Source organism: Protopterus annectens, chromosome 10.part0 (assembly GCF_019279795.1).
Source record: "Protopterus annectens isolate FY-2018-M chromosome 10.part0, PAN1.0, whole genome shotgun sequence".
Taxonomy (NCBI): Eukaryota; Metazoa; Chordata; order Ceratodontiformes; family Protopteridae; genus Protopterus; species Protopterus annectens.
In genome coordinates, this window is record NC_056744.1 from 1,593,615,849 (window position 1) to 1,593,639,282 (window position 23,434).

The following is a 23,434-nucleotide window of genomic DNA, read 5'->3' on the forward strand; positions in this document are numbered from 1 at the left end:
GACTGAAGACACAAGCCAGTCTTTTAGTATTGGTGACCGCATAAGCCTAGAGTGGTTATTCTGTTGTGAATCCTGCTGAAATTGTGACACACGACTTGTGTCTGCTAGCCCTTCCTGATTATTCACAACAATGCTGGTAAAAGTCTGTGCTACGTTGGATTCTTTAGGCTGGTTTTGTTGTACATCATAGGTTTCCCCTTTCCTCAAAAGGCATACCTGCTTGTGCATTTTGCCTCAGTTGTTGTGATGGTATTATACCTTGGTGTTGCTGCTGGCTGGATGTCACAGCATCTAAACGATTGCTCAAGGTTTCAACTCTCTGCTACAAGAGTTGAATAAGTGCTGTTAATTTCCCTACTGCTTCCGATTCAGCAGTAGAATCTACAAAAAGTTCAGGTGTAGAATTCAGAGTAGTATTAGCCATGGCAGACTACAAAACTCACGTCTAAAACCACAGGTACTAAAAGACAAAAAGTAGAATAAAAAATCTACCAAGCTGCTAAAACTCTGCAACACACTCCTTTATTATTAAATGCTTTTCGTCCAACTGAATCATTGGACTTCATCAGATAAAATAAATTTAAAAAGCTGCAGTTTAAATAAACCTCTAAAAAGGTCACATGACCTATTCATTGCATATTTAAAGTAAAAAGGTAATTTAATTCTAATCCATTAAACATGTATTGTTACATATGTTATATATATTATTAAGACATATATTTCATAGCCAGCCAAAACATCTTACCAAGGTGTTTTCCGTAAAAACTTGTTCTTTTTAGACAAAATATATACATATATATATATATATATATATATATATATATATATACATATATATGCCTTTAAAATTCTAGACATGTACAAAACTAAATGTTAAACATTTAGAACTTTTAAAACATAGTCCGATGACAGTATGTACCCATTCCTATCCCCACTCTAGGTTCACCTAGAATGCTGCCCAGCTGGTACTGAAGCATAATTTCTGCCCTGGCAAAATAACAGAAGAACCAGAAATAGGGTATAATTTACCTTATTATATATTGAGGCACATGGCTTAGCTGGTCTTCTTATTTTGTTTAACAGAAATCTGAACTCTGCACTTTTCGACTTCTGAGTCTTGATATGGGAAAGATGACTGTTTTTAAGTCAAAACAAATAGAAAAATATTTTTTTAAAAATATTTGAAGCAGTTGTATGTTCAGCAGACAGTACCATGAGCAAGCCTTGTACACTCGCATATTTTATTTTATTTTACATTTGTTGACCGGGCTAGTCTAATTGGATATATGTCTGTTTTCAATAGAGGCCCGAGGAGAAAAGCTCCGAGAAAGAAACAGTTAATACAAAGTGAAGAAAGATACCTATACAATCACATACTATTAGAATAATTATACAACATGTACAACTGATTTTCATCAGTGGTAATCAAAATAGGGTAACACTATGATGTTAGATAACTATACATTCAAAAACAATTTGATAACTATACATTCATGTACAACTTGTTATTTCAGCAGCAGTAAGCAGGATAGGGTAACATTCTGAAGATTATTGTTTCAGTCATTTGGTGCAGCATTTATCATAGATAAGTATAAGCATTAGTTAGTTATTATGTTGTGTAAGAACATTGACACAGTAATGAAGGGTATGAAGAGAGCAAAGCATTTAGAATTTTAGAAGAGAGAGCCATAGAAAGGTAGTAGAAGTAGAAGAAATTGTGTCAAAAAAGCTAAAGGGAAGGGAAGGTAGTATCAGTCAGGCTTGGTGCATGGGCAAAGCCATTTGGATTTTAAGAATATTTTTAATTGGTTCCTGAAAAGGTGGGTGGATGTGGTAGAAGTTAGTTCAGTTGGGAGTTTGTTCCATGTTTTACCAACAGATTTAGAAAACAGACAGTCCCCTGATTTGTTTTTAGATTTTAAGGTGGCTACTTGTTATCTATTTGCGGAACGTAGGGTTGGAAGGTTTTGATAAGGATTGAGGAGGTTACTGAGTATAGGGGTATTAGTGGGATGGTGTAAGATGTTGTGGATAAAGGTGAGTTGCTGGTAGAGCAGTTGATTTTGTATTTCCAGCCATCCAAGTAGTTTCAGATTTTGACAGTGGTGGGTTCTAAATGGGGTACCTGTGGCAGATCTGGCTATGTTGTTATAAGAAGTAGCCAGTTTATTTAAATTGCTTTTGGTTAAGTTTGTATATATGGGAGAGGCATAAAGGAGGATTGACATCAGGTGAGTTTGAGCAATAGTAATCTTGGCAGAGGCTGTGAGAAATGGTTTGATTTTATACAGGAAACCAAGTTTTCTATTTACAGATTTAATAGTTAGGTTAATGTGTGTGTCAAAGTTGAGGTTATTATCTATAGTTACACCTAGGAGTTTAGTGGAAGTGTCGGGAGTGAAAACACATGTACTAACGGCTTCACTACTAAATCTTGAATTATGGAATCTCGAGACTCTGAATCCTGAAGACCAGAATCTCGAGATTCCGTAATATCAAAATTAAAAAAAACAACATTTTTTAAAGCATATGTAGGGGGGCAAGCCCCCCTGCACCCCAACACCCCCTGCAACATAAATATACCAACTCCGAGATTGCATCACAGTGGAGTGAATTGCAAAATAGTGCCGTGCAGAGCGGAACCGAAATTTTGCCATTCACTACACTGTAGTGTCATCTTGGAGTTGGTATATTTAAGTGCAGGGGGTGTGCAGGGCTTGCCCCATATACCTTTCTAAATGTTTTTTATTTATTTATATATATATATATATATATATATATATATATATATATATATATATATATATATATTTTTTTTTAAATTTCGATATTACGGAATCTCGAGATTCTGGTCTTCGGTATTCAGAGTCTCAAGATTCCGTAATTCGAGATTTAGTAGTGAACCCATACTAACACACACACACACACACACACACACACACACACACACACACACACACACACACTTACACACACACACACACACACACACACACACACACACACACACACACACACACACACACACACACACACACACACACACACACACACACACACACACACACACACACACGCACAGTGTCAAAAGAAAACTTACATAGTAGGCAGAAGAGGAATAATGTTTTTTTTAGTCTTTATAGCCATTACTGTCACCACCATATAGCTGTCCTTCCCCTTCCAATATCCATAGCATTTTTAATGTCTTTTTAAAGATATTCTGCTCTACCCATTGGGAATTCAGTTCCATTTGTCTACTACTTTTCCTGTGAGCTATCATTGTCTCACATATAGAAGTTCAATTATTTTATTTTTGAAATGATGTACTGTTATTTTCTACATAATTATCAGTTAAGAAATGGTTATACATTGATAGCATGTTGGTTGTAGAGTATAAAAAATTCTGGATTAATATTGGAGATTTTCATACTATCTTTCTTGCAGATGCCCAAGTACTGAGTTACATAGGGCCATGATTGCATTGCTATCATAATGATAGCCAAAAATTCATATTTACAAAGTATCTTACATAGGTGATGTATCACAAAATTTGGCTCTTCAAGTTCCAAGGGTGGGGCGTTCTTTGCTAATTATGCCTTTATACTCACCTAGTAAAATCCTATTCATACACAATATACTTCTCAAATGGTCTCTGTACTGACATATTACTTAATAAGGTTTGCTCTGCCAAGACTAGTTGTTAAAATAACAAATCTATTATTAAATTCAGCACCATTATTATTTAAGTGTTGTAACTACTGGTGTAATAAAAGCAATTCATGTCAACCAGATGAATCAGTATTGAATGATGTATGTGTATTTCTTTCTGTGTTACAGAAATTGCATCTGTTCATATCCTGAGTTCTAAAACAGAAGCATATGTTGGAGAAACTGTGGTGATCAACTGTAAATTCCAGGGAACTGATGTGAATATCCAAAACTTTTTTCGGATTCACTGGCACAAGAAGAATAATGACAAATTTGGTGTTGTACACAGTTACTATGCTGGAGATGAGAGAGTTCGGGACCAGGATCTGGACTATCGAGGCCGAACCCAACTGTTCCACACTGAATTCCTACGTGGAAATGCTTCCCTGATGCTGTCCCACGTTAAACTATCTGACAGTGGAATTTATCGATGTGTAGTAGCAGATCTAATGGGGCTGTCTTTTGATGAGGGAACTCTGAAAGTCCATGGTAAGTGAAAGTTTCTTGTTCTGTATAGCATAAAAACATTTATGTAATAATCTGTTTAACTCATAGAAGGAGTAGATATTAGCTTTTTTCCTAAAATGTGTGGCTGTGTAACAGGGAAGACAATATTAGACAGATTTTACAACACCTAGTGGTATTTTACTACATAGTTTTAATACTTCTATAGGCAAATAATTTAAAAGTTGTAAGATATATTAAGATGCATTTTCTGGTGGAATATGGAGCTATCTCAAAATGCTTTGAAAAAGTTATGTGGTCTTTCAGAATGCTTCACTCATCTTAGCATTAAAGAATTTAATGACTGTAGATGTTGCTGTTGGAAGTGGACCTTTTCTAAACAGCTTTGTCAGCTTCTGCCTTCCTTAACACAGCTTCTATGAGTCTCCTGGTCAAACTTTCTCAATTCAGACGTCTTAAATTTGAAATCTGAAAATCTGCCATCATGCAGCTGTTCCATGTTAAGAAAGGCACAGTGTTCTATGCGCAATGGAACAATTGGTTTAACTCCCTAACAGATGAACTGTGCACCTGAGATAGCCCACCCACATTAAAATGGCTGAAATCTGGCTGATTAACCTTAAAGTCATAAGGTTCTGTTTATATAGCCACTGAAGGGATGCATAATTTGTAAGAAGTATAAATTCCCTTAATTGCAAGTAGAATTTTAGGGTGGTGAGGGGTCCACTTAAACATTATTCATTTCCCTTTCTGTCACTAAATAGTGCATCTCAGCATTTCTGAGCTTTCTGCTAATGTAACATATGGAGTGCTTCCTTGTACTTGAGACACTGCAACACTGATGTCCACTTCAGAGACAACCGTACATATAAGAAACTGACTGGAGAATTTGGGACTATCAAAATAGATTTCAAGACACAGCAGATGTTGAAGAATTTGGGACTATCAAAACTGGTTCCAAACACAGTAGACATTAGAGAACCTGGGACTATCAAGATAAGTTCCAAACACAGCAGACATTTCAGTTTCATAAAGGCTTATTTAGCTTTGATCATCTATAGAATTTAAATAAAGTCTTACCCTTGACTGAGTCAGGTGAGGGCTAGGTATGATAGATAAAAACAGGTGAGAAGGGAAGCTTCAACACTTGGTTTTTGTAGTCGATCTGGGCCAGTTCTGAAGTGCCTTAATTTTATCAGTATGGGGATTTACTTATCCCTCAGCATATTATATAGCACAAATAGGATTCTGTCATGCCAAACTTTCACTTAGCTGGGTTAGATGTCAAATTGGCACTGATATTAAGTAGATGACTTTCCCCAATCTTCAGAGACTGTTACAACATCATCCAGGTAAGCTAAGACCATATCTGGTGTGGTGTCTTATAATTGTGTCCTTCACCCTCTGGACTACTGCAGGTGTTCCATGGAGACTAAAGGTCAGAGCTCTATAGAGAATGTATAGTTTCCTTCAGTTCTGGGTCTAGTAGAATTTGCCAAAAATCTTTTGTGATATCCAAAGTGGACAGAATGCAGTCTTTGTATAATATTTCAGTCTGCTCATCCTGTCAGGGTATGAGATATGAATATAATGTGGAGATGCAATTTAACTTTCTGATATTGTTGCAAAACCTCATAGACCCATAAACTTGGGGAGCAATACAATAAGGTTGTACTACTCACTTTGAACTTCTCCTATAACTCCAAGTCAAAGAATTTTCTGTACCTTTTCCTGATTGCTTGACATTAGGATTTTGATAACCCATATGGGTTCAGATGTACTTTGTCACCATGCATGGTTTCAGTACTGTGTAGTTGGTTTGATCAGGCAACTTTTAGAATATGTCCATTTTCCTGTATATGAATTTTTATACTTCCTGTTTTTGAGATGTGGATGATATTACCCCTGTTTTAACTATACAACATGGCAGTGTTAACCTCTTCTGCAAAAGTGCTAACTATAGAAATACCAGTTTCTCTCATATGGTTTCGGACAAGTATACAATATAATGATATAACTGTTCTGTTGTCCTTTCCTCACATTGCTAACAGATTAGTACTAACCTAACTGCCCTTACAAGCAATTTTAAGCCTAGCCAATTATCCCTTATGAGACTCAAACTCTGCACCTTGTGTTTGTAAGGCAAGCACCTTAACCATTAGGCCACCCTCCCAACCATTGTTATTTAATTCACTTATATTTTCTTCAACAAGGGGAAGATCCCGGTCACTTTGCAAGCAGCTTGTTTTTAGTAGGTACATACATAAGTGATTTATCTCCTGGTTGTTTGCATTCTGTAAGATGAGCTTTTCTCTTATATACTCTCTGTCCTATGACTTCTCCATATGTTCTCTTACATCAGGCATTATAGTTCTCACTGTCCTGCAGGTATGAGAAAAATGTTTAATCACATGTTTAAAGGAGGGGAGTGGTGAATTCTTCATCTCATGTTTCTTTTGGTATTTTTAGCTATAACTCAAATGGTGTGGATCCAGATGAAGTTTAGGGCACCTCCTTTACAGCAAGACTTTAAGGTTTAATAAATAATTCAACTAGTACATCTTCTTGAGGGTGATATAGAGCTATCATTCCCTGTTTAACTTCAAAAATTGGCACAGCTCATGCATTACGCTGGACATGAATGGGGTACTGTGGTCAATGAGAATTTCTCAAGGAATTCCTACCTTAGAGCAAAGTAGTACTAATTCTTTTGCTATAGTCTTTACATTGACTCTTCATAGAAGTACTTCCTCTAGAAAACTTGTTTCTAAATCAATAATTAGTATGATGGTGGTCCATACCTGATTTTACAGGTGGAACCATAAGTGTGGGGAGTATCTGTATTTGGAAGAAATACCATCACCTTATGTTAAATTACCCATAACCCTAACCCTAACCTGGACCTCCTGGATCACCAAGTCAGTATTAACAAATCCAGCTATTATTTCCTTGCTAGCTACAGATCCCCTTCAATGACTTACAAAGATATTGTAAATTATCCAAACACAGCTGAGGGGTTAAATATCAAACCATCTGCTTTTTGCTAGAGGATTTCAATTACTCAAGCATTAACTGGCAGAACTACACCTTAAAAATGGATATGCTCTGAATTTCTTGGACTTTGTTAATGCCAGTGTACAACAGAAAATTGTAAAACTACCCACAAGAGCTCTAATATCCTTGACCTAGTATTTACAGGCCTGGCCCTCAACCTGTACTCCACTTCACATTTCATCATCTCAGTTATCTTCTTGGTGAGGCCTAGTGGTACTATCCAACCACCAAGTGAGACTATCTTTAGGGATTTCACTAAGGCAATCCTACTTTACCTTAGAGAAGACTTATGCAAAATTCCCAACAATCCCCTGCAAATGGAATTAGCTGAGAGGGCTGCCACATTCATCTCTGACACTTACTAGCACCTAAACCATTGAATGAAAAAGTCACTGTCTATCTGCTCTAAATATAATGGTAACTTCTGGAATAAAAGTCTCTGGTGGAACTCCCATATTAATAAAACATATAACTAAAGAAGGACAGTAATGAAAAGTTGTAAGAAATCCCCATCCCTTTTTCTCGAGACCACAGTAAAACATGCTAACAAGGAACTTAATAGTGCTATTAGAAAATGTAAAGCAGAGTAGAAGTTTAAGGTCGCTGCAACTACTAAAGGAAACTCCAAATTTTTCTTCAGTTATGTCAGAAAATTAAGAAATAATGCTCTAAGCTCGTATATAATGATATCACATATTCCATTCCCAAGGATGCAAACAATATATTAGCAGACACATTTAATGATAAGTTTACCCTACCTACCCATATTATTGTGTATAGTATCCCTGAAATTGTAGTTTCTCCTGAAATCACCAAGCAACAAATTTTAAGATCCCTGTAAAAGATGAAAAGTAATACTGCCATGGGACCAGACAGCTTACCACACTGCATTCTTATCAATGCAAAGTATGTACTATCTGAACCTCTACTTTAACTTTCCAGTCTCAGCTTATCCATGTGGTTTGCTCCAGATGCCTAGAGAACTGATACTGTGACACCCTACACAAGGGTGGCCCCTCTGTAGATTCAGACAGTTATAGGTCCATCACATCACTCACCAGCCTTATATGCAAACCCATAGGTTCATAGGTTGGTACTAGGCTATCGGTCCTAGGGCCCATACAACTAGCCATAACAATTCCCTGGCTATTACTTCCCTGGTTCCCTGTCTAGCAGGGTGATTGATGTGATCCCTAGGGTGAATTTCCTATCTCCCATCCGATCATCAAAGTTCCTTTTGAAGAGGGCCAAAGAGGCGCTCAAATTGACATGTATGGGCAGTCTATTCCAGTGTATGGGGAATCTCTTGGTTAGGAACTTATCCCTCCAGCATGTTTTGTTCATTGTAATGACCAGGTTTAGATCCCTGGAGCATGTGTCTCTGGGGGATTGGGATTTCTTTAAGTGTAACATGTCCAACAGCTCTGGGTTTGACATGGCCTTGTATGTTAAGCAGAGATCACCTCTGAGTAGGTGATATGCGACAGAGTATAGCTAGAGTTTTTTTAGACCATGGAATATATGATAGTCAAACTCATTTATGCAGCCAGTTTGGTTTGATGAAAAGCAGGTTGTGACTTCTGAAGTTAGTAATCTTCTTTGAAAAGGATACTGAAGCTGTGCACAGTGGTCACTCAGTGCACATTGCGTAGCTCAACTTGATCAAGGCTTTTGAGACTATAGACATGGTAGTATTGTTAAAAATTTTATAAAATGCAATGTTAACTCCTATCTTACTTTCTGGATTGTAAATTGGCTGTCCAACAGATTCCAGGTTGTGTAAAATTGTAACTTGCACCACAGAGATCAATGCTGGGCTCCCTCCAGTTTGGCATTTATTTTGCAGATAACCAGTCCAATGTCTTTGAAGAAGTTGACACCATTGTCATAATGGCTAATGTCTTTGCTTCCCATGCACAAGGTACAAGGATCAATCCTGAACTCTGGACAATGTCTGTATGGAATTTGCATGTTCTCCCTGTTCTCTGAGAGATTCCTCCCACCTCCCAAAAACATGTCCTGTCTTTCCACCTCAAACTCACCCATGAATGGAGTTCTGGGCAAACGCATAGTGTCTAGATGGTGTCTACAGGTGGGAAGGTTTGTATAGACCAACCTCTTTGGGGATCAAATGTGGTGTGCAGTATCCTCAAATTGGGAGAATACAGATCACAGTCTGATCCATGTTAGAGCGCCAACCACTTGCCAGTATAAACATTGGTGCCAGGTGATTCAGTTATATTGACTAATGTCACAAAAAATGAGCATGGGTATTTGCTGGTGATAAGTGAGTTGAAGACACAGCCTACTCTGAACTATGCCATGGACTCATGCTAATGGTGGGATGGCTGTATGTGCCTCTATTGGCAGTGTGTGCTTGCCATAATGCCCAGCAGCCCTGATTCAATAAGCTACTGGCCTGCCACTGCCCAGTTGCCCAGCTTGGGTTACCTGGGATAGCTCTGTTGTATGAAAGTTGGATGTAAAACCAATCAAACTGGCAAACATGAACTAAGAATTGTTATACTCAATGTAGGTTCACTGACAGGCTGCAACTTGAAAGTGGATGTCATGGTGGTAAGGAGGAAGCAGGACATCCTATGTATTGATGAGACAGGATGGAAGAGCAGTACAGCCAAACTACTTGGCTTGGGATACAATTTCTACTGCTCAGCAGGACAGATTAGAAATGGCGTAGAAATTGTGAGAAAAAGGTTTCAGAAGACAGTGAAGGATGTCATCAGAATTTTTATTCATTTATTTTGAATTTGTTAAGCAGGGTAGAGCACCGATAGCATTGGATGCATTTCTGTCTCAGCTGGGGAAAACATAATAGATACATGCCATTATGTACATAATGAATGACAAAATGCAATATATACTTACATCATATATAAAGGGAATATCATAATTGGCTTGAAGGTGTAAGGGGAGTAGATAAATAGCATTCTGCACAGAGTGACTGAAAAAACACAATATATACATGTATTATATGCTAAAAAAAATCACATCCAAAAACAGAGTCAGAGCAAGGTATATAGATGGAAGAATGGAATGTAGAAGTTAAGTTATATGACCACAGATATAGTAGTTGCAGTTTCCAAAAATCTAGAAATGTGATTTTATTCGTGAATGGAAAAATGGGGCAATAGTAATGAGTTTTAAGAAAAGAAGCGAGAGATTCCCACAGTCTGAGATCAAGAATGGAGAAAGAATGGTCTGTGTTGTGACACTAGTCAACAATTAATGACAGACTCGTGGCAATCAGACTCCAGTGTAATGATAGAGCAGTTTTCATAATCTCAGCCTATGCCCCACAGCAGGGTTGTGATAGTGCGGAAAAGAGTGCATTCAGACAGCAGTTGAAGGACCTATTGGATAAAGTAGGACAGCAGAAATTAGTGTTGATAATGGGAGACTTCAATGCACATATCAGGACAGACAGAACAAGACAGGATAGAAGAACTGGCTGGGTCTTCATGGGTGGGGCAACAGGAATAAAGGAGTAGAGGCCATTCTAGACATTTGTCTGGCAAGCCATTTGCCAAACATTTGTCTGGAAAATGGCTTGATGGTGGCCAATACATGGTTCAGCAAGAGAGTCATTCACAAGGCCACATACAGCATGCAAGTCAGGTAGACTTCCATCTAGTAAGGGCACTGGGGTAGAATCTGTGTAATTGCAAAGTCATTCCCAGTGTAACAGTTGGCCAACAGCGTAAGACACTGGTTGCTACAATCAGCTGCAAGCAATGGTCACAGAAGCCTCTAAGGTCAATAGAGACTTGGCTGAAGACCTTGAAGTTGTCTGGATAGAAAGCTCAGGGGTTCAAGGATTTACTCAGGGCTCTAGCACCAAAGGAAGAAGAGAAAATAGATGTAGTTGAAGAAGAATGGCAGCACCTCAAATCAGCATGTGTGAGGACTATAGAACAGATATGCAGTTGAGCCAGGTATGGAAAAAAGGTACATAAGGAAAACGGGGTGAAATGCTGAAGTCTAAGAAGTCATCAAAAAAAAAAAAAAAAGAAGGCAAGAAAAGGTGGGAGATAGTTATCAAAGACAGATCAGGCTAAGATGGACTGCTGGTTGGCTAACAAAGAGGCTAACTGAGGAGTTGCAATAGCAACTAAGAAGGCATCAGAGGCACCCTGCCAGCTTCTGGAAAGTGACTCAGTAGATGGCACAAAGAAACGTTTATCAGGCTGCAAGGGAAAGTCAGAAAGATAAATAAGATAGTCACCCTTTATAATGGATGCCAGCAACATCCTGCTCACCCAGTCCACAGGACATCAAAGGCAGATGGAAGTACTTCCAGCAGTTTATGAATGAAGAAAACTTCACAGAAGCTGTACTGCCTGAGACACATTCTATGATAACTGAAGAGGAGGCACACACCCTAAAAGAAGTAAGAACCACACTAAGGAAAATGAGGACAAGGAATCCAGCGGGTACAGATGAGGTCACAGCAGATATAATCAAGATGTTGAGAGGTGAGAAATGGTTCCTGGTGGTACTCATAGCAGTACAGAGAGAAAGGCATATCCCAGACAACTGGAGAATAAGCATACTAGTGCTTGTGTTTAAGAACAAAGCCGACATCCACAACTGCATGCAGTATAGAGGTATCAGACTCTCGTCATACTGTATGAATGTTCTGGATAGGATGATTGATAAACAAATATGCAGAGTAGTAAAAAGCAAGTGGTGAGATGAAAAGGATGCAGCACAACTGACCTGATGTTTGCAGTGAAACAGATAGTTGAGAAGAAGCTAGAGATAAGGATAGAACTGGGCATTCCTAGACTTGGAGAAAGCATATGACAAGGTTTTAGGGAAGCTGATTTGGGCAGTCCTGGTGTGGTTTTGAGTCCCATAAATATTAGTTCATAGGTTCATAAGTTCATAGGTAGGCTATTGGCCCTAGGGCCTATACAAGCCCAGCCAAAAAGGTACCCTGGCTCTTTTGCCACCCAAGAAAATTATTTTCCTGTGCTACTGTCGAGCAGAGCCACAGAACTGATCCCCAAGGTGAATTTCCTATTTCCTATCCAATCATCAAGATTTTTCTTGAAGAGTGCTAATGAGGAGCTTTGTTTGATATAGATAGGTAGTTTATTCCAGAGTATGGGAAGTCTCTAGTACAGGAATCTATCCCTCCAGCATGTTCTATTTATTGTGGTGACAGGGTTTAGGTCCCTAGAGCATGTAGCTCGAAGGGATTGGGATTTCTTTAAGTGGAGCATGTCCAACAGCTCTGGGTTTGATATAGTTTTATATGTTAGGCAGAGATCACCTCTGAGTAGGCGATATGCGACAGAGTAAAGCTGGAGTTTTTTTAGATGGTCTGCGTAGGGGCATCTGTTTGAGGCCTTTCCAGTTGTTGTAAATGTCTTGTGAGGTACATACCAAAAGGGGGCGTTGTACTCTATAATGGGTCTAATGAGTGATAAATAGAGGGGAACAATAACCTCTTTTTTTCCGGATGAGAAACCTTTTGTGATGAGGTGTGCCACGTAGAAGTATTTCCTGACTACTGTGGCGATATGATTATCAAAGGAGAGACTACTGTCCATCTGTGTCCCAAAGTCTCTTATCACACTTTCAGTGTTAAGTATACTACTGCCTATGTTGCAGTTCATGGGTACAGAGTTTTTACCAAAGGGGGGATGACAATGCACTTTTTGGCATTGAGCTTGAGGCCATGGCTTTGACACCAGGTATCTGTCTCAGTGAGGCCCTTTTGTAGGATGTCCACATCATTAGGAGTTTCGATTATGACTCCTCCTAGTTTGCAGTTATCTGTGAACTTTGTTAGCCAAAGACCTTCTGTATTAGCCTGTACTTCAGAGAAGTAGATTCCAAACAGGAGAGGACCCAGGACTGAACCCTGTAGTACTCCACTTGTCACTGGTCTGAAGTCGGAGTTGGAGTCTGCTACTTTCACAGTGTGGGTTCTGTCAGTGAGCCAGTTGGTATCCCATCTGGTGATATAGGGATTTATACCTAGTTTAGTGAGTTTATCTATAATTCCAGAGTGGGGGATGGTGTCGAAAGCGTTGGCAAGATCCAGATAGGCTGTGTGAACCACCTTACCCTCGTCTATGGCTTTGGTGACTGCTTCAAAGAAGTCTATCAGTTTAAGAGAAATGATCTGCCTTTTATAAACCTAAACTGGGTGGGGTTCAGAGTCTGGAGATTACCAATGTCTTTGTTTATAAGTTCCATGATGATACATTCCATGGCCTTGCAGACCAGGCTTGTCAGGCTAATGGGGTGGTAATTCCCGGGGTCCGTGGTGGCTTCCACTTTGTGGAGTGGGATAACTGTCACTGTGCACCATTCAGCGGGCACAAAACCTGAGGTGAGGCTATGATTGAACATGGTACTTAGGGGGGGTGCCAGTTCGTTCTGTAGTTCATGTAGAACGCATCCTGGGATATTGTCTGGTCCCATGGATGCTGTGTTCTTGGCTTTGGAGAGTGTGGTTTTTACCTGTACAGCTGTGATTACAGGAACTTTGCATTCTTCTGGTATAGAGATGGGCTCTTTAGGGGGTGAGAGGGGGTAAAGTTAGCACTGAACCTGTTTGCCAGGATGTTGGCAATATCAGCTGGGTCTGTATATTTAGTGCCATTGTGCTGTAACTCAGAGCAGATCTGAGTGTTGCCATTAAGATTCTTGACATAGCTATAGAATGCTTTGTGGTTGTCTTTAGAATCAGTGTCGATTTTGTTTTCGTAACTATTTTTGGAGGATTTTATCAGGGATCACAGCTTCTTACTGAGGCTGACCAGGGAGCTCTTCCACTCATGGGATTTTACTCTCTTTTGCAACAGTTTCTTCCTTCTGTTGTACATGAAAATTCACAGCATATTTGTTTTTGAAGATGCAGATTGATCGAAGACAGTGATTGTACTAATATTTTGTTTCTGTCACTTTTTTACTATTGGAATGCAAAGTTTGTTCAAAATTTATGTATAAAAAGGTGGGCTCACAACATGACTTTTCCTGAAAGATGTAAGTTAGTGACTGGGTTCTTTTCTTCTAGTGTAGCTTGTGATTGGTAGTCTTCTCTTAGAAGAGATTAATGATAGGACACTTTCTGGGGGCTGGTTTTATACTATGTACTTTTGCCAAATAATGTATTATTGCTTGCTGTATAAGCTTTAGTCCAGCCCAGATCAAGTCATTGGTTCCTTTCCCTGAGAATAGTTTTATTGGATTATTTAGAAGGTGTGTTATCATCTAAGCCTTTGATTCGTTGCTTTTTAGCTCATACTATTAAATCAGGAAATTAACTATAATTGGATGAGTATAGTAAAATCTTATTTTTGATTGGATGTTCACTTTTTAAAAATGTTTTTTTTTTGCAGGATTTACATTGTGATCTGAAGAAGGCTATATCAGCTGAAAGTGCTTATCATTTTTATTTGCCTCCTGCTTTTTATTTAATTTAATTAAAGCTGATTTATCTGGCACAATTGTGGTGTTTTTGCCAAAGTTTTTACCAGCAGTTATCAGCTTAAGCCATGGTGTTCTGCCGAAGATTTTACTCTGTTCAACTTTCTTTGTTTCTCGGCAGCTTCAGCAGTGTTAGCAGAATTTTTGCTTGTTAGATAAGACAAAGAGTTAGAGCAGCCCAAAGACAGGAAGAAGAGCAAGGAGGAACAAGGAAGATAAAGGAGATGAGTTGATAGAAGTGGGTATAGTTTTGATAAGAGTACATTAAGTTTTGTGCATCAGAGAAATATGGCAGAAATTCATATTGTTATATTAGTACTAGTTTAACCAGGGATGGTGCAGGTGCAGAGACATTTATCTATCAGGTGTTACTTCAGTTAGCACTTAAAGTCTTTCACCCTGCAGACCATTCTTAAGTGGACTGGGATGGTACAGTTAGTAATGCAGTATGAATACAGGAAGTATCCTGCATTATTGTTTGGTTTAGTTATGGAGAGCAGTGATTTGTTAGTGAAGTGTAGATGTATCTTAGTAGTGTAAGGTTGAATGATGGAGTGAAGATATAGGAATTTTTTAGGGTTGTGCAGTAGTTTGGAGGTTGTAATAAATTGTGCGCACAGTAGTTAATTATTTAGTTTGAGCTGGTTTGGTTATTTTAGAGAGAGAAGTGATGTGATTTGTATTGTTGGTTGGTTTCCAGTTTGGCTACTTTATTGTAGCATTGTTTTAGTTTGGCTGATAGAGAGTAGTTGAGATTGGTTAGGAGAGGAGAAGCATATAATACGTGGGGAGTAGAAAAGAAGCAGCTCTGTTTTGACTAGCAGAGTGAGTGAGGTAGTGTTTTACTCTATAGATGCAACCTAGCTTTTGGCGTGCCATCTTTATGGTTCACTGAGGATGGAGGTAAATTCTATAATCACACCTAGTAGTTTGATGTGGGATGCTATTTCTATATTGGTCTTGTTGGATGACTGTATAATAAAGGTATATTTGGGGAAGAGAGAAAGCTGGGGTGAACAGTAGTAGCTTTTTTTTTTCAGGAGTTGTGAGTTGTCAAATCAAGCTTCTACGGAGGAGAAGGATTTCTGGGTGAGTGTTTGGAGAATAGGTGCTGTCCTAGCAGGTCATATTGTATTAAACCTCATTTCTGCTGTCCCACATAGGAAAACACCACTCTTCACGCTATCCCTTTCATTTTGCTCATTCTTCTTTATAGCTTGAACCTCTTCCTTTGGTTCACTAAATATTTGGAAAATGGTCAAAAAAGAATACTCAAAGCGCAGCTAGACAAAAGGAGTGAAGCCTCAGGTTTTGCAGTCTTCATTCTATCATTAACACCAAAATCTGTGCCTTTTGATTTCTACTTTACATAGAACACAATATATTCCATCTTGTCTGCCATAACAAGATCAGGGTTTGAACTTTCTCTTGTTATGTCTTAAATGTCATATATGTTCATTGTGGTTGTTTCACATTCTCAGACAAGTTGACATATAAGGTTTATGTAAACAAATTAATAAAGGTAAGCCATTTAAGGACCATCACACAGAAGAATGCTATAAAATAAATGTCTATATAATTTCAAGTAAAAATTTATATATCCTCTGGACTTCATTGGCTTTTCTATATCAGTTGATGTATAACGGTTACTGTCTTGTCTATATGATCCTAAATTTCTGATGTGTTTTGGTATATGAATTAACTGTTTAATATGAATGTTTCTACTGTCTTTTCCTCCATACAATGAATGCATATGAGATACTGTATGTGTATTACTTATACCTAACCAGATTGTATAATATTTTCTACTTTGTATATTACTAATCTATAGAAAATTGTATAGAAATTGTTGTATCCTCCTTTTGTTTTTGTGAATATTATCTTGCTGTTATTTTTTTTTTAATTTGGAGCTTTTCTCGATAGGCCTCCACTGAAAATGGATTACTGCAGACCCAGTGAACTTTCCCGGTCAACAAATGTCAATAAATTAATAACTAAATAAATATCCCTGCTCCACACATGACTAATTTACTACCACCTTTAGGATACTCTTAATTGATCACAACTTGGCTCAGTTTTTTCTCTACCCGTTATCCCTCCAAACACAACTTGCCATTGGGTATACATAACCTATCTTCTTACTACTTTGCAACAGTTACCAGCCTGTCTCTCTACAGACCCTAAGCAATTGGTTGAATGAATTCAATCTTTGTTGTGCTGAGATCAGTGATTTTTTTGTTAGAAGTTAACAGAAATGCTTCTTACCAAAAATTTGTTCTGCTTCAAGACACTGTTACTTAAATGTTAAGGCACTCTAGGTAAGGTTATGGGAGTGGCATTCAACCTACATATGTGGATTTTTATGAAGTAATTCAGTTATTTATATATATGTGTCTAGTATAAATCTATTTTTGTATCACATGGATATTTGGATGCACATTTTGGATGACTATGGTTAGTCTACAGAGAGGATTATGTATAATTGCTGAAATTCAATAACTATTTGAATTGCAATGACTCTGGCTTTTCATTTACTGCGATGGCTGAGATGTTCACTATCAATTTTTGGGGATGTGAGACAGTTACCAACTAATGGATGGCTCCATTCAGACTACTGTCTGCCTCAAACGTTTTTCTACAAATATGTTTCTTACTAAAGACATCAAAAACGCATTACTCAGAAAAAATTCAAGTGCTACTTTATTACAATGAGAAGACTGTAGCTCCAATGAGTTATATAAGAATGCAGCTGATGATTTTATTCATCAGTTTCAACACTGAAATGTGAAATTGTACAATGTGTAGATCCGAGGTGCTACAGCATGTGGCTTGTAAGGATACTGATGATAAAAATAAACCTCTGAGATTTGTTACTCCTCTTGGTAACAATTCCTTTAAAATATGAGGAATTAGTTTCAAATATTGGCGTATGTTGCTGAATAACCACCTTTGAGCTCTTTGCTAGTACAAAAATACATGTTTCCTTCAGGAAAGGAAAACATTAACCCAGTCCTTCACATAAAATAGAAGAGATGGAGTCTACCCCTTCACAGAAAGTTAAATTATGGTGACTATAGTGTTTTGAAAATATGTCATTCAAACTAAATCCTACTCTACCAAAAAAATATTTACTGTTCTACCATAAGCTATTTATATAAATTGCTTACAGTACCCATTATATTCTTTATTTAGCAATTTGTGCATGTGATGCATTTTATGTTAGATAAACCATTACAATATTTAAACATAGAATTAGTGAATCTCTAACTTGAATCACATGTAAATGTTTTTTGAACACATTATATAAACATAAATTACAAGATCTCAATGCCAAGATTATGATTACTGGCACTGGAAAGATATTTTTGAGTCTGGGTGAAGTAGAGCATTAGATATTAGCAGCAATGCTGAAAAATAAATACTGGCAGATCTTCACACATGAGATGAATTTTATTCCAATATAATATACTTCTGCAAAAGTAGTCAACATAGGTTCATAGGTAGGTACTAGGCTATCTGCCCAAGGGCATTTATAAGCCCAGCCAGAGTGTGTCAGCTTTTGCCACCCCATTGATTAATTAACTGAGCCTCTGTCAAGAAGAGCCAATGAAGTAATCCCAGGGGTGTATTTTCTGTTACCCATCCACTCATCAAGGTTTCCCTTGAAGAGTGTTAGTGAGGGGCTCTGCCTAATGTATTTAGGAATTTTGTTCCAAAGCATGGGGAGTCTCTGTGACAGGAATCTATCCCTCCAGCATGTTCTATTTGTTGTTATGGTGAGGTCTAGCTCACTAGTGCGAGTGGCTCACAGTGACTTGGATTTCTTTAGGTGGAGCATGTCCATCAATTCTGAGTTGGACATGGCTTTGTAAGTCAGGCAGAGATCACCTCTGAGTAAGTGATATGCAACTGAGTACAGCTGGAGTTTTTCCAGTCGGGCTGCATAAGACATATGTTTGAGGCCAGTAATCCTCTTGGTAAGGTACTTTTGTGGTCTTTCCAGCTGTTGGAAGTGTCTTGTGAGGTACATCCCAAACGGGGCATTGCACTCTATGATGGGTCTAATGAGTGATGAGTAGAGAGGCACTATAACCTCTTTATTTCTAGATGTGATCCCTTTAGTAATTAGATGGGCTACATAGAAGGATTTCCTAATTACTTTGGCAATATGATTGTCAAAGGAGAGATTACTCTCTACCTGGGTCCCCAGATCTCTTATTACCTCTTCTGTATTGAGGGGGCTGCCACCTATGTGGTAATTCATTGGTGTTTTGTTTTTCCCAAATGGGATGACTATGCATTTTTTGGCATTTAGCTTGAGGCCATGACTTTGACACCAGGTGTCTGTCTCAGTAAGGCCCTTTTGGAGAATGTCCATGTTAGCCAAAGAGTCAGTTATGGCTCCCAGTTTGCAGTCATTGGCAAACTTGGTTAGCCACAGTCCTCCTGTGTTTGCCTGTACTTCTGAGAAATATATGCCGAACAGTAGGGGTCCCAGAACTGAGCCTTGCAGGACACCACTTGTGACTGGTTTAGAGTTGGACCTGGAGCCCGCTATTCTTACCATGTGAGTTCTGTCTGTAAGCCAGTTGGCAACCCATCTCATGATGTAGGGGTTTATGTTTATATAACATGGAGGAAATATTTTTTTGATTTTTGATTCTACTACATAGTTACTTTTTTAGAATTCTGTAAGTTATTTGTCTCTGAGTGCTGGAATCATTTTGATTACTCTATATTTACTGTTCACCAGTGTTTCTGCAAAGGTACTCGAAGTGTATTTGGTTTGCTGTCTGTACGCAATGGGGCCACATTCTTGCAATGCACTTAGATAAGCATGGTTCATGGCAGCATGTATACTTGTAGAGCCTGCTGTTGCATGTTAATCTTTACAGTTTCTGTATGGGAGTGCATTGCTCCACCCTCTCTAGCAACTTTAGAACAGTGTACTGACTAATGTTCACTGAACAATATTCTATTACCTCTCGTACACAGGTTTTGTCACTCTCTGTATCATTGCACAGTGAGTAAATGATAATTGTTAGCTTCTTTGAATTATGTCCTGCACTGTGCTCAAATAGTACATCAGGTTGCACAATCCATTGTTCCTTTAGTGTGCATCCTGTTTGGTGCATTACTGTCTTTGGACTTTGGATACTTCCACATGTCGACCAGTGCTTCCTCAGAGACCTGTAATAAGCATTTCTCACCACATGTTATGAATCCAACCAACATTCTTTAAAGTACATGACCACGAATTAGAAGAAAGATAAGAAGATGCTTAACTCCTGCATGGTGACTGTAAAGCGTAAGAGCAAATTACTGGTAGCATATTATAAATATATATATATATATATATATATATATATATATATATATATATATATATATATATATAAAATCACCCCATCCACAAAGGAGGCAACTCTTTTGATCCATCCAGTTTCCATACTATATCTATATTGTACCCATATCCAAAATTCTCGAGAGAGGTATCCATCAGCAGGTAATGCAATATCTATTGCAAAACAATCTTTTAACCAAAACCCAACATGACTTCCGGCCTAGACACAGCACAGCTACAGCTCTATTATCTTTTACAGACACAGTGAACAAGGCCAGAGATGCAGGATGATATGCACCCTCAGTATTCCTTCATTTCTCCAACACCTTTGATACAGTGCCTAACCCCTTACTTTTGAATACACTGTCTAACTTAGGCTTCTCACATAACACAGTAAAATGGTTTCAGAGCTACCTCAAGAATTGTAAACAAGTAGTGAAATGGTCCAACAAACTCTCACCCTTTCTCCACAACCCAACTGGAGTCCCCCAAGGCACCATTCCAGGACCCCTACTCTTCACATTTTCACAAACAACCTTCACACTCCCGCTTACCCTGGGACCCTCATTCAATACACTGATGATGTCACCATAATCTGCACTGCTCAATCACTACCAGAACTACTCTCAAAAACTCAACAGTCCTTTACAGCAGTCAAATCCTGGCTAAGAAATGCCCAACTCTTTTTTAATACAAAGAAGACAAAACTAGTACTCTTTCACCCCCCAAAACACCTCCCTTGTCACTGATCATTTCAACATCCTTGCATCTGACAACACTGCCATAGAAATAGTGCAGGAAACCAAACTTCTAGGTGTTTTAATTGACAATAAACTTTCATTTGACCCCCATATACAGCAAAATATAAGGAAAACTCATCAAAAACTGGGACTCTTCTATAGAAACAAACATTTTTTTTACTGCAGCAACCAATACTACCCTTACAAAAAAATTTTTACTTCCCTCTCTTCTTTATGGTGCCCCTGTATTAACTAACTTACAAAATTCTACCCTAAGCAAGTTAGAACAGTGCTACAACAAAGTTGCAAAGTTTGCCACAAACTCTAAATATCACACACACCACTGTAAACCACTCCTAGAATTAAACTGGCTTGAACTCCCCAACCAACTTGCCTTTACTCAGCTATCCACCTTGCACATCCTTATTTTCAAGCCTACTGCCTGCCCTGCACTAGCCAATCTAGTCACACCTTACAGACCAAATCGATCCCTATGATCAGAAGATAACAATCTCTTAGCTATCTCAAAACCCACAAGAAAATTTGGTCACTCTCTGTATTCATACTCTGTCTCTATACATTGGAACTCACTACCTCTAGCTACCAGGTTTATTCTTGGCCTAATGCATTTCAAAGACTCTTTAAAAAATCATCTCAAAAATACATGGCTCTGCTCCTGGATAAAGTCTGACTAATGCTCAGGTCTTCCTCTTCTCTTACATTTCAATCCCTTACAGACTGCAAGATCCTAAAGCTCTTCTAACTCCTTCTCTGCTTCTATACCATATCCTTAAGCTACTGCTCAGGCTTTATTGCTTATATTCTTCTTAACTCTCTTTCACTATATGTCTGCATCACTAACTTTCTGGCTGCTATTTCTACATCATCTATGATGAGAGTGACTATTATCATCTGTAATGTTTTAATTGTATAGAACTGTTTAGATGTGTAGTAATATATTACAACATATTGTAGTAGTTTGTTCTTTCATCTTATTTTTGTATAGCATTTCTAATGTAATCTTTATTGTATTGGATTATACAGTATTTATATTGTACTGTACGTGGAGCTTTTCTCCCTGGGCCTCTGCTGCAAATGGGTTCTGTAGACCCAGTATGACCACCCTGGTAAACAAATGTCAAATAAAATAAATAAAAAAAAAAAAATATATATATATATATATATATATATATATATATATATATATATAAACTGTCTTTCGGCTTTTCCTGGTTAGGGGTCGCCACAGCAGAACTCCGGTCCGCTAATGATTGGCAGTAGATTTTTACGTGCTGGCTTGCTGGGTCTAACACACAACCTTCAACGAAGGAATGCCCATTCATGCATGTCAACACACAGAAGACGCTCTAACTGAGAATCGAATGTGCAACATCTAACTGTGAGGCGACAACGCTACCACAGCACCACCACTGCAGATAAAACTAGTAAAACACTCTACCAGCCCAGTAGTCAGGAACAAGGCACTCCAGTGTAGTAGAAAGGTTTTAATAATAATCACAAATCCAGTGGTGTAGTGTTTCTATCAGTTAACAAACAGAAATCTACAGAACCACTAAAACTTTTAAAATTTCAGTTTAAATACAATGGGCAAAGTGACAGGGTCTGTATTACCTTATCAAAAAGCCGTAATATCGAACGTCTTTTTATCGATTTATAAAAGTCAAAAGCTGAAAATAGTGAAAACGTGAATGGGAAAGAAACAGCTTGGCCATCTTTGTGAGTTTTCCCTTTTCCCCACTGTAGTGCAATCTCAGAGTTGGTATATTTAGTTAGGGTGTGTGTGGGGGGCACAGCCCCCCACTTTGGGAGGTGAGGTGGTGAAGCCCCCCACTTTATGTTTAGAGTAGTCTGTAGTTGGTGGTAGGGCTAGCAATTTCTTTCCCAGGGAAAGAATTTTCTCATTCACATTTTCACTATTTTCAGCTTTCAACTTTTACGGTTTGATGAAAAGCCATTCGATATTACTGCTTTTCGATAAAGTAATATAGACCCAAAGTGGCACTCCCCCCACCTAACCAATAAAGACTCAGCCATAAAATCTTTAAGTGCACATAACATGTCATCGTACATAATCTTAAAATCAAATAACTCCAAAAGCATATGATCCTTCACCATGTTATGTCTTTTCTTTAGTTCACTTGCAATGGAAACAAACTTGTTAATGCCAGGTGAGTTGGTAGCATCCAACCTCAACTGCCATATCATCTCTTGGTGCAAAAAGTGTTTTTTCCAATCACCAACACATAAATTACCACTAACCTGTTCCAAAATAAAAAAAAAAAAACTTTTTAAAACCTAAACACGTCATGGAATGGTGAGCCAAACCGCTCTTTTTTTAAAATTGTTTTTATTGGTTTTCAGATATTAAAAACAGTTACTTAAAATTTCACAAGTAATGAAACACAGTGTATTAATACAAACTATATACAAACTATATACAGAGTCCAAAATAGTTGCTAAATCTTCAATAAAGATTACATTTTGTGTAATAATCTTTTGAGCTTTATTCATGCAATTTGTTTATGAGTCACATTTGAGGTATGTACAAAGCTGTTTGTAATTCCCTACTACAAATAATCTTAGTAAGAGATATAAATTCATTAAAAGAGGGGATATTTCTGCATTTCCAGTTTCTGGT

General features: G+C 38.0%; 1 protein-coding gene across 1 annotated transcript in view; it reads left to right on the forward strand.

The window, feature by feature from the left end:
- Positions 1 to 23,434, forward strand: part of LOC122812864 (CD276 antigen homolog) — a 180,901-nt gene that overhangs the window by 49,171 nt on the left and 108,296 nt on the right. Inside the window, exon 3 of the mRNA XM_044084906.1 lies at positions 3,838 to 4,197. Coding sequence (XP_043940841.1) covers positions 3,838 to 4,197 — 360 coding nt within the window. The remainder of the gene's footprint in view (positions 1 to 3,837; positions 4,198 to 23,434) is intronic.